Source organism: Capsella rubella, unplaced genomic scaffold (genome assembly GCF_000375325.1).
Source record: "Capsella rubella cultivar Monte Gargano unplaced genomic scaffold, Caprub1_0 scaffold_3, whole genome shotgun sequence".
Lineage (NCBI taxonomy): Eukaryota > Viridiplantae > Streptophyta > Magnoliopsida > Brassicales > Brassicaceae > Capsella > Capsella rubella.
Window position 1 is genome coordinate 5,637,181 of NW_006238921.1, and position 11,261 is coordinate 5,648,441.

The window sequence follows — 11,261 nt, forward strand, 5'->3', positions numbered from 1 at the left end:
ACTTTGCACATGAATAGAAATTGTTAATTTTTTGTCGGTAAACTAAACAATACAAAGATAATTCAAAAATTTGAAAAACAAATTACTAGCTGTAATTAAGTAATAGAATATTTTTCTTAGTATAAATAAAGATTCTACCACTTGAGACTCAATATAATTCATCGTTTTAACAAGTTTGGCAATGAGGTGAAGGAAAGGTTCGGCAATGAGGACAGCGATAAGTTCAACTTTGTTGCGGCCGAATCTTCCAACGTCTCGGAGGTCAAAACCGATGGAGTCACCGTGGAAAATCTGATGAAAGGGCTTAACATGGAAAAAGCTTCTGCCTTTTTCATACTGATGATTCTTGATTCAATGTTTCTGTGTTTGATTCCTTTGTCTCATTCTTTCTTGTTGGGACTTTTATAACATTTTATCCGGTTTGTATGAAAATCTTTCATTTAGTGGATGGTTGTTTTGGTTATAATAAATTTACTATTTTACAATAATCATTTAGTTTTGTTAAATATTATTGACACATATTTGAAAGAAACTCGATGGTTACAAATTTGTGATAACAATTAACAACAATGACAAAAGTTTCACGTAGAAGTTTCGAGATCATCGTCATTAGGTATATTCTTAGGGATGTTCCATTCATGAGCTTTCCACTCTGGTAATTGTTGTATGACGACCTATATATGCGATAGTTTATTATAATATCAATCAGTCACATTTATAGAAAAATTGTACATTAACTAATACAGAGATTAGAGATAGAGAAAAGTTTGTATATATATTACCAATCCGGTCGAATCTGGATTTCCCACGTTGGTTTGACAAGCTAGTCTCCAATTTTTTGGTTTCTATGAAAAGAAAACATTACTTGTTTATAATTTCAACCAACTGATACAAGATTATTTAAATACTAGTATAAGATAATTAAGAATATACCCTTTTGAGTTTCTCCTTCTCAATGTCAGTTCGTGGATTTAGAAGCTCCTTTCCATTTACAATCTACAAAATATTATCCGACGACAGGAGATAAATTTAGTTAGATGATAAACCATCATTTGAATATTTAAACTAAAGCTTATTGACTATTCATCAAGAAACTAAAATATAAGATATGGTATGTATACCTCGACCATGCAAGTAGCGCAAGTTCCTACTCCTGCGCAGTTTGACAAGGGCTTACTCTGCGAAGTTAATGAAACGTAAAAATGATAAACTCGAAACTAATATGACTAAGAGAAATGATCAAATCGAGGGAGAGATAATATCGTACGTAAGGACCATAGAGCTCGATGTTAGAATCCAACATTATGTCTCTAAGTTTCTGTCCACCGCATGCTCTTCTCCAATGCACGTCCGGTGTCCCGTCCGGTAACAACACCGACTAACAATTAAATTATCCACAATTTATTAATTTAGTCATCCATTCGAAATGCACCTCCAACATTTTTAAACAGTACTACGAATATTGCTTAAACACCATCATTCTCTAATCACTTTCAAGTTAATAGCTTTTATCACGATTTTGGTCTCCATCCTTGTTAACTACAAATAATATAATAACAAAAGTGTATATAATTCGTCAAGAGTGAGTGAAGATAAATACTTACATGGACGAACGCAAAATCGACAGAAGGAGGTTCGTCGTTGGGTTCATCTGCCGCTGGAGGTTGGCTCGTTGGTGCGGTGCTTATGGCTCGAATGGTTTTGGCTCTGGTGGCATTGTGTTTTGAGCGCAAGAAGTATGACTTTGCGTTACTAAGTTTGATTTTGTGGCTAAAGCTATGATTTGGAGATAGAGAAGCTACTAAGCCTGAACCATTCAACTGTACACTTCCCATGGTCTTGCTCTAAGCTCTTTTCTAAAATAATAATAAAATAAAACAGAACCAAAAAAAAAAGAAAAGAAAAAGAAAGGTTGGGTCTTTAATTGGGATAATGTTTTATATGGCTCCATGAGGTTTGTGTGGAGGTGAGTAGTGCCTCTTCTATCTCTTATCCAATGTTATGTATTACATTTAACCTATATCTCTTATCCAATGTTATGCATTACAAATTTGAAAAACAAAATTACATTAGCTGTAATTAAGTAAAACCAAATGACCACCAAATAAATTGAATAGATTTATACATTTATTTATAACAGAAAAGTATATAATCCAAGAGAAATTTGGAACTGCGGTCTGTATCACAATTGACATTTCACAAGTAACTAACTACTACCTAAAAATGATTATGTAGTAATAATTATATAAATTCATTTATCCTAATTAAACTAAACACACATTAATTTGATGTCGTCTATATGAATGATATAGCTAGTATCAATTATATTATGAATTCACAAAAATAAACACAAAGACTACTACTCTCATAGTATCTTTCATTACATACAACTCCATATATAATCCATCTCTCTCTCTCTCTCTCTCTCTCTCTCTCTCTCTCTCTCTCTCTCTCTCTCTCTCTCTCTCTCTCTCTCTCTTTAAATTACTAAAAAACTTCAAAGAACTCTTTAGTACTTGACATCTTCAGTACTCGACAGCAAGGAAGGATGACACGACTCAATTTGTCGGAGTTCATGCATCATTTTTGAGGCAGTCACTTACGAGGAGGAGCATATGGGACGAGATTCTCAAACCCTTTCTTTTTCTAACAAACGAGGAAAATGCAATCCTTTCAACATATATTATTGTATGAATTAATATATTTGACATATTGTAAGTAAGTTAGAACATGGTCCATATGACCACCAGAGGGATGATTAGTTTAACTTTAAAATAAAACTTTTTTTATTGGTTCATGCTAAAGATTGGCTTTAACTTTGCCATGAAAGTTCATGAACAAACTATAAACTTTGCACATGAAAATAAAAATGTTAAATCTTTTTGCCGGTAAAAAAAAAAAAAAAAAACTATACAACTCAATTCACTTATTCAATGGATAATTTTGATGGGCTTAAATATTAAATTAAAAGTCCATGGGCTAAATTGATATTTTCATTGAAAGAATTAAACAAAAAAAAACATGAGGAAAAAGAATCGTTCGATAGAAAGGGCTCTGACTCTGATCTGTGACACTGTGAGAGTGTAGCGAGAAAGAAGGAAGGAGCTTTGAGCTTTGTTTTACATTACAACTATGAAAATGTTAACTTCAATGCCTCATCATCATCATCATCATCATCTACCCCAAAACCTAGGCCTTTTCGGATTTTCTCCTCTCAAGTCTTCTTCTTTCTCGCTCTTTCTCAGACCCTTTTCTCTCTACCCAATCTTCGCTTCGTCTTCTCCTCCTCCCAGTCGTCGTCGTCCTCCTCCTCGCACCGCCGGTTACCGTCGCAGCGACCCTTCTCATCCGAGACGCAAGTGGAGTAGTTTCGAGGAGCAGAACAGAAAAGGTAGGCCTCCTATGGAGAGAGATAAAGCTAGTACTAGTTTTAATCCTTCTTCTGATTCTTTCGAGTTTAATAAGAGAAGAGCTGCGGGATTGGATAAGATTGATAAGCCTAAGAAGAATCTCAAGAGGAACACTCGCACCCTTAACCCTACCAACACCATTGCCTATGTTCAGGTTTCGATTTCTATCTACTCTCAAACTTTGAATTTCAATCTTCAATTGTAAAAGATGATTCGTAATTTTTGAGCTATTCATCTGCATCGTTAGATCCTTGGGACGGGAATGGATACACAGGATACATCGCCTTCTGTATTACTCTTCTTTGACAAGCAAAGATTCATCTTTAATGCTGGAGAGGTAGATTTTTTCTGCAATTGCCAATTGCTTTAGTGTATAGCTCTTTATTAGTGGCTCTAGTAGTCTTATTGGTTAACAATTTCAATTGCAGGGGTTGCAACGGTTCTGTACAGAGCATAAGATTAAGTTATCAAAGGTATGAATGACTATATTTTGTGTTTTGGGAATACTACTAATTGTGTCTCGTTTCTGTGTGTGATGAGGGCGAGTTTGAACTGTCTTTTCAGGTGGATCATATCTTTTTGTCTCGTGTGTGCTCAGAAACAGCAGGCGGGCTTCCAGGTTTGTTTTTTAATCCAGGCATCAGCTTCCATGTGTTTGTTGCGAGATCATTAGACAGTGATAAGTGTTCCTATTTTAAATGCGTTAGGTCTTCTATTGACTCTTGCCGGTATTGGTGAAGAAGGACTATCCGTGAGTGTTCTTCTCCTATGATCTCTTTGTATGTTTCTTGTCTGATTTTCCTGAGTTTGTGATTTTCCATTTTGACAACCATTATTCGAGTGGAATTGCTGAACTTGTAAAATTTTCTTTTGGTACAAAAGGTAAACGTATGGGGTCCTTCAGATCTCAAGTATTTAGTTGATGCTATGAGGTCATTTATCCCTCGTGCTGCCATGGTTCATACAAGAAGTTTTGGTCCATCGTTGAATACATCTGACTCCACGCCTCAGATTGGCTCAAGTAAACCCACGGATCCTTATGTTCTTGTGGATGATGAAGTTGTGAAAATCTCTGCCATTCTCTTAGAACCGAGTCGCTTAGAGGAATCCGGCAGCAAAACTGGTGAAACGTCAGTTGTATATGTATGTGAATTACCTGAAATCAAAGGAAAATTTGACCCAAAGAAGGCCATGGCTCTTGGACTGAGAGCTGGTCCTAAATACAGTTATCTTCAGTCTGGGCAGTCAGTGAAGTCAGATTTTAAAGATATTACGGTAATGTTTCAAAGAGCAATTATTTGGATTATCCATAACTCAGTATCAGTTTCTCTTCGAGCTGACTAACAATGTTCAGTCTTGGTTATAGGTTCATCCGAGTAATGTGATGGGACCTTCTGTTCCTGGTCCTGTTGTTTTGCTTGTGGATTGTCCAACAGAGTCACATGCAGAGGAACTGCTTTCTAATCCGTCTACCAAGAGTTATTATTCATGTCCTGACAACTCAACAGATGGAGCTAAACTTGTTAATTGTATTATTCATCTAAGTCCAGCTTCTGTAACAAATAGCTCTACTTACCAAAGCTGGATGAAGAGATTCCATTCTGCCCAGCACATTCTCGCTGGACATGAAACGTGAGTCTTCTCAGCCATGTTCTTTATTATAATAAAAATGTTGAATTATTTGTGTAATAGTTTTGGTCTTTGTCTAGGAAGAATATGGAGTTTCCAATCCTGAGAGCCAGTTCTAGAATCACAGCCAGACTTAACTATTTATGCCCACAGTTCTTTCCCGCTCCTGGAATTTGGTCTTCTCAGCATGTTAATAACTCGATAGAATCCACTTCTATGAGCAAGGTTACAAATGCTTTTCTGATATTTTTTTTATTGAGTTGAATCTGGCTGTGTTCATATAGTCAAGCCTTGTTTTTTTCTTCTCTTGTCAGTGCTTCGATTCAAATCTTGGTGAAAGCATTTCCGCTGAAAATCTCCTCAAGGTATTGAATGTTATTTCTGTGCATTGCTTTGCTTCATCCCTATGAAACTTGCTTCCTTTAGCTCGTAAATCTCTCTCATATTTTGGGCAGTTCACTTTACGTCCATATGGTAATCTTGGGGTAGACAGATCTTGTATCCCTAGTCGATTAACATCCTTACGAGTGATGGATGAGCTTCTTTCAGAAATTCCTGAGATCAACAGTAAGACTGAAGAAATCAAGCGGTTATGGAATGGACTACACAACAAGATGATGATCGAAGAGCCATGGCTGGGTGAAAGCACTGTTCCAAGCTGTCTTGAAAACATTAGACGAGACGACATGGAAATAGTTCTTTTGGGCACTGGTTCGTCCCAACCCTCGAAATACCGAAATGTCACCGCAATTTACATCGACCTTTTCTCTAGAGGCAGTATTCTCTTGGACTGTGGAGAAGGTACCTTAGGCCAGCTTAAACGAAGATATGGTTTAGAAGGAGCTGATGAAGCAGTCAGAAACTTGAGATGTATATGGATCTCTCATATCCATGCTGATCACCATACGGGTCTTGCAAGAATCCTTGCTCGTAGACGTGAGCTTCTGAAAGGAGTGGCTCATGAGCCAGCAATTGTGGTTGGACCGAGACCGCTAAAGAACTTTCTCGACGCATATCAAAGACTCGAGGATTTAGATATGGAGTTTCTTGATTGCAGGAACACCACAACAACTTCTTGGGCTTCTGTAGAAACCACCAGCCCTGATAAAATAATCAAAAGCGGCAATGCAGAGGGTTCTTTGTTCAGTAAAGGAAGTCTAATGCAAAGTATATATAAAAGACCGAGTAGCCCACTGACCGACAATTCTTCAGCTTTACCATTCTTGAAGAGACTGAAAAAGGTCCTCGGCGAAATGGGGTTGGAGGATTTGATTAGCTTTCCTGTTGTGCATTGCCCTCAAGCCTTTGGGGTTGTTGTAAAAGCAGCAGAAAGGAAAAACATCACTGGAGATGAGATCCCGGGGTGGAAAATGGTTTACTCGGGGGACACAAGGCCTTGTCCTGAGATGGTTGAAGCTTCAAAAGGAGCAACCGTTCTTATACATGAGGTTTGTTGGTTTTCCTACATAAGCAAAATTGTCTAAAACATTTACATCTTTCACATTCTTAAATTTTACCTTCTTAACTTATAACAGGCAACTTTTGAGGATGCGTTGGTAGATGAAGCTGTGGCTAAAAATCATAGCACAACCAAAGAAGCAATCAACGTTGGATCTTTAGCAGGCGTATACCGAACCGTACTGACACATTTTAGCCAGAGATACCCGAAGATTCCGGTGATTGACGAGTCGCATATGCACAATACATGCATTGCCTTTGATATGATGAGTATAAACATGGCGGATCTACATGTGCTTCCAAAGATTTTACCATACTTCAAAACTCTCTTCAGAAATCAGGTGGTTGAAGAAGAAGACGAAGAGACTGATGACGAGAGCTTAATAAGTGACAAAGTCCCAAGCTTTTTCATCAATTAGTTTACTTAGAATGTTCTGTTTTGTCTCCTGTTTTAACTGTTTTGTATTGTCGTTAAGAATATATAAATCAATTAAATTGATTTTTCCTGTGAGTGTGACGGAGGAAAATAAATAAGAATTCATGTGCACAGTGTGAATTGTGAAAAGAAAAAGAAAAATAAAAAATTTGGGAACTAAAATTTTGGGAAATAAGGAAAAGACTAGAGGAACAAAGGGCCATTCTTCTCTATTGACTGCTTCCTTCCTTCTCTGTCACCTACGAACCGGTGAGTTCTTTTTTCTCCTCAATTTCTCCGATCTCTCCTAGTTTCTCCGATATTATTGATTTGATTCTGATTACCTAATGGTTATCTTGTATCAAGGAGTCTAATTTAGCTCCGCGTTGATTGGTTTGTAGGGGGAAATTTGGATCCCGATCGTGATCTTTCAGTGTGGTGAGTTTGAGCTGGAATTGGAGCTTAAAAGCTCGGTTTTTTAACTGATCTGATAGTTTCAGGATCGGTGTTCGATAAATTTGTTGTCTTTTCGCGATTTTTGACGGGCGAGGTCGAAGGGTTGTTTCGTTGTTGGTGTTGGTGTTTTGGGAAATTAGGGATTTTGTTGTTGTAATTGTTGCCGGATTCGTCATGGATACGAGTAGGAGAGCTGTGGAATCGTATTGGAGGTCGCGGATGATAGATGCGGTTACGTCTGATGAGGACAAAGTAGCGCCTGTGTATAAGCTGGAAGAGATCTGTGACCTTCTTCGTTCTTCTCATGTGAGCATCGTGAAGGAGTTTTCGGAATTCATTTTGAAACGTCTTGATAACAAGAGCCCCATCGTTAAGCAGAAGGTGATTCCAGTTTCTGGCTGATTAAAATGTTGTTCCTTTGTGAGCTTATTTGTTTCCATGACGATTTTGATTGAAATGTTGCATGTGAGGATTGATTTAGTTTACTGGTTGATTTCTTGTTTTTTGAGAATGGATCAAAGAGAGAGCTCTTATACATTCATTAGCTGAAGTGAACATGCACTTCTTAGGGAAACGTAGAATTGTTAAATAAACTATCTAATTCTGTTTTAAATCTGTCTCGGAACTTGTTATGCTGATTCTGTTTATTGTAATTGTGTGTTCACAGGCTCTTAGGTTGATAAAGTATGCCGTGGGAAAGTCTGGCGCAGAGTTTAGACGAGAAATGCAAAGGAACTCAGTCGCAGTGCGCAATTTATTCCATTACAAGGGGCATCCAGATCCTTTAAAAGGGGATGCACTTAATAAGGCTGTACGGGAAACTGCTCATGAAACAATTTCTGCTATATTTTCGGAGGAGAATGGTAGCAAGCCAGCTGCTCCTGAAAGCATCAACAGACGCATAGAAGGATTTGGGAATACTAACTTTCAGGTGCCCTCTAATGATAATAAATCGTTCCTGAGTGAGGTGGTGGGTATTGGAAGTGCATCTATAAAGCAAGGAATTAGTAATTTTGCTCAAGGCCATTTGCCAAAGAAGAATGAGAATGGAAGCAGCAGCTACAGAGGTCCAAATCTCCATAGATCATTAACTATGGAAAATGAGAACTTCAGTAGATATGATCCGGTTAAGCTGGGGAAGGATGGTAACTCCGGAATGTCTAAGAACACGGCTGGTGGATCATGGGGCCATGTTTCCGGAGAGGGAAGTGAAAGTTCTGCTTCAGTACGTGTTGAGAGCAAAACTCGTGAAGAAAAGCTGCTGGAAACCATTGTTACATCTGGAGGTGTACGCCTCCAGCCAACTCGTGATGCACTTCATGTTTTTATTTTAGAGGCTGCGAAAATGGATGCTGTTGTTTTAAGCATTGCCCTTGAGGGGAAGCTCCAGTCTCCAATGTGGCAGGTATGTTTATGATAATTCCCTACTCACCTCCTTGTGAAACTGTTTGATGTGAATGTACCTTTTTTCTTTTTTATCATTTGTATATATTTTCCTGTCTTGTTTCTTCTTTAGCGTAAAAAAATCTTCCCACTTATGTACATTAAAAGAAACTGTGATTCTTGTTTGGTAGGTTCGGATGAAAGCTCTATGTGTCCTTGAAGCCATTTTGAGGAAGAAGGAAGATGATAATTTTTCAATTGTACATAGTTATTTTGATGAAAACATGGATGCCATTCAGCGATGCTCAGAGTCTCCGCAATCTTCCCTTCGCGAAAAGGCTAACAAGGTAAGATTCTGCTTGTTGTAAGCATTCACAAAACCCATTTTTTGGCATATGGTTAACTCAAGATACTGGCGTTGTGTAGGTGCTAAACCTTCTAAATGGTGGACAGTCAAGTGGGCTGATGAGCAGCTCAGATAATACTGTGAAGCGAGAGGCTGCTGTTGATTTACCTGACTTGATCGACACCGGTTATTCAGATTATACAACAGAAGATATTTTAAACCAGCCAAATATTATAGATACTGGCAGTACAGTAGCAACAGCAGCTCCATTGATGGATGATGATTGGTTTGGGGATAGCACTGACACTGGAATGGGTAGCAGTGAGAAGAAAAACGATGATGACCCCTTTGCAGATGTATCGTTTCATCCAAATGAAGAAAAAGAAAGTGCAGATGACCTGTTCTCTGGAATGACTGTCGGGGAAAAATCCGCTGCTGGTGATGGTAATCACGTGCCTGAGCTATTTGATATGTTTGGGTCGACTGCAAATCTTGAAGCAGAGCCAAAAGAATCTAAAAACATAAATGATTTGATGGCAAGTTTTTCCATTGACGAGAACAATTCAAATCAGAAAGGCTCGTCTTCAAGTACCCTTCCAGATAATTTATTTGCAATGCCGAGCACCACCAGCCACCAAGGACCTGAAAATCCTGTTGGGGGCATTGTTGGTTCACAAAACCCTGGGTTTATTCAAAACTCAATGCTTCCTGGGGGTGTTATGCCCTTCAATTTTCCTCCAGGGATGATGATGAATCCAGCTTTTGCTCAACCTATGAATTACGCTGCCATGGCAAGCTTGTTAGCTCAGCAGCAGCAGTACCTTGGTAATATATCCAACTTCCAGCAGTTTGGCAACTTGAACGCTCAGGGTAGTGGGAATGTTCATTCTATGGGTACTAGCGGAGGGAATCAGTCAGCACTCCCTGATATATTCCAACCAAATTTTGCTAATCAGGCTCCAACCTCAACAATGAATGGTTCGAAAAAAGAAGATACAAGAGCATTCGATTTCATCTCTGTAAGTTTTGCTATCTTGCTCCTAATCTTTGATTGTTAAGTTTGGTCAATTTGCCTTTATATGTTCAAACTATCAGTCTCACCCGTAATACCTAGCTTGTAGTCTTCTTTACAACCACCTACCTACATAGGCTTAAACATAGTCAGAACAGATATACTTCTGTGGCACAGTTACAAAAACGTTTTGATTGATTTACTTACACTGACGGAGCAACAACATGTGTATGTTCATGTGGTGCAGGATCATATTGCATCAGCTCGCGACACAAAGAGAGTATCTTGATGCTTGCTTATAAAAGGGGAAGGAGGCTAAAACGTTAATTTATGAGAGCTGTAAAAGTTTCGAATAGAAAATGGAGATGATGAGCTATAAATCATCTTAGGAAAAGTGAAAGGAGAATCATATGGTAAGCTGTTTGCTTATTTTTACTGTTTCCTCGTTTTGTCTTTGGTTTTTTCTCTTATTTTGGGAGTCCATTGTTCTTGGCATGATGAACATGTAGTTATGTAGAGTTGGTTTTGTTTCACATGTTTGTTACTAGATGTGCTTCTTTTGTTACTTTGCTATATATCGTATGATCTGAAGAGACTTGTGTCTGTGTATCGAAAAGTAAGACAAGAAAGGAAATAAAACTGATAAAGAAAAAGAAAAAAAGAGTCCTTATTTCTTCTTGGAGTATGTATACTCGACTCTAAAGCATATGAGCATTAGTGGTCAAGTCAAGTCTGCTTCTATATTCATTTTTTACTTGGTTAGAGATAAGTTTGTTTGATTACTCGTCTGATGTCCAGGTCAGTTATTACAATATGGGCAAATTGTAAAGTTTACGATATACTGTATAATAATAAAATAAGGTAGATCTAATCTAAGTTGCTGCAGTGAGCTTTTTTCTCACACGTTAGACTTGTACCATAATTTCAGCATTACCTGTTAAACTCTCTTGTTCATTTAATTTAGTGTTACTTATTAAAGCTTAGAATACATACATTCATTCAAAGCTTAGAATACATACATTCATTCATTAGTCCAGAGTTTTGCATTTGTAGTTATATATTTTCTTACGATAAGAAAGCAAAAAAAAAAAAAAAAAACTGTTGATTAATCTGAATTCAAGAACAGAAAAGAAAATCCTGTTAATTTATTTG

General features: G+C 37.7%; 3 protein-coding genes across 4 annotated transcripts; 2 read left to right on the top strand and 1 right to left on the bottom strand.

Annotated features, from left to right (window-relative positions):
- Nucleotides 1-470: 470 nt before the first annotated feature.
- On the bottom strand, nt 471-1,896 carry LOC17891520 (photosynthetic NDH subunit of subcomplex B 3, chloroplastic). Its single transcript, XM_006298507.2, has 6 exons — nt 1,605-1,896; nt 1,268-1,378; nt 1,122-1,178; nt 934-996; nt 783-845; nt 471-674 (listed from the first exon to the last, which is right to left on the bottom strand). The coding sequence occupies exons 1-6, from the start codon at nt 1,833-1,835 to the stop codon at nt 582-584; spliced, it is 618 nt and encodes a 205-aa protein (XP_006298569.1). The 5' UTR covers nt 1,836-1,896; the 3' UTR covers nt 471-581.
- Nucleotides 1,897-3,047: 1,151 nt separating this feature from the next.
- LOC17893378 (tRNAse Z TRZ4, mitochondrial) lies at nt 3,048-7,008 on the top strand. 2 transcript variants are annotated; one of them, XM_023787022.1, is made up of 12 exons: nt 3,300-3,391; nt 3,471-3,564; nt 3,658-3,747; nt 3,839-3,883; nt 3,975-4,029; nt 4,118-4,161; nt 4,293-4,685; nt 4,777-5,042; nt 5,120-5,264; nt 5,354-5,404; nt 5,495-6,487; nt 6,575-7,008. In XM_023787022.1, exons 3-12 carry the CDS (start codon nt 3,673-3,675, stop codon nt 6,914-6,916), a joined length of 2,409 nt encoding a protein of 802 aa, XP_023642790.1. In that variant the 5' UTR covers nt 3,300-3,391; nt 3,471-3,564; nt 3,658-3,672; the 3' UTR covers nt 6,917-7,008. The 2 variants fall into 2 exon arrangements, with proteins under 2 accessions (XP_006299403.2, XP_023642790.1); XM_006299341.2 differs by having other exon boundaries at nt 3,048-3,564.
- A 67-nt stretch (nt 7,009-7,075) lies between these two features.
- LOC17893284 (VHS domain-containing protein At3g16270) lies at nt 7,076-10,785 on the top strand. Its single transcript, XM_023787023.1, has 6 exons — nt 7,076-7,182; nt 7,314-7,749; nt 8,036-8,773; nt 8,943-9,098; nt 9,178-10,116; nt 10,357-10,785. The coding sequence occupies exons 2-6, from the start codon at nt 7,543-7,545 to the stop codon at nt 10,396-10,398; spliced, it is 2,082 nt and encodes a 693-aa protein (XP_023642791.1). The 5' UTR covers nt 7,076-7,182; nt 7,314-7,542; the 3' UTR covers nt 10,399-10,785.
- Nucleotides 10,786-11,261: the final 476 nt, after the last annotated feature.

What these genes read in the sequence shown, in the direction of transcription:
- LOC17893284 (XM_023787023.1), top strand. Translation starts at nt 7,543, where the DNA reads ATGGATACGAGTAGGAGAGCTGTGGAATCGTATTGGAGGTCGCGGATG. An exon ending in TCCAGTCTCCAATGTGGCAG is followed by an intron (nt 8,774 to 8,942) that starts GTATGTTTATGA and finishes CTTGTTTGGTAG; the next exon opens with GTTCGGATGAAAGCTCTATG. An exon ending in TTCGCGAAAAGGCTAACAAG is followed by an intron (nt 9,099 to 9,177) that starts GTAAGATTCTGC and finishes GGCGTTGTGTAG; the next exon opens with GTGCTAAACCTTCTAAATGG.
- LOC17893378 (XM_006299341.2), top strand. Translation starts at nt 3,133, where the DNA reads ATGAAAATGTTAACTTCAATGCCTCATCATCATCATCATCATCATCTA. An exon ending in AACAGCAGGCGGGCTTCCAG is followed by an intron (nt 4,030 to 4,117) that starts GTTTGTTTTTTA and finishes TAAATGCGTTAG; the next exon opens with GTCTTCTATTGACTCTTGCC. An exon ending in CCGCTGAAAATCTCCTCAAG is followed by an intron (nt 5,405 to 5,494) that starts GTATTGAATGTT and finishes TATTTTGGGCAG; the next exon opens with TTCACTTTACGTCCATATGG.
- LOC17891520 (XM_006298507.2), bottom strand. Translation starts at nt 1,835, where the DNA reads ATGGGAAGTGTACAGTTGAATGGTTCAGGCTTAGTAGCTTCTCTATCT. An exon ending in TCGAGCTCTATGGTCCTTAC is followed by an intron (nt 1,179 to 1,267) that starts GTACGATATTAT and finishes TTAACTTCGCAG; the next exon opens with AGTAAGCCCTTGTCAAACTG. An exon ending in GCGCTACTTGCATGGTCGAG is followed by an intron (nt 997 to 1,121) that starts GTATACATACCA and finishes AATATTTTGTAG; the next exon opens with ATTGTAAATGGAAAGGAGCT.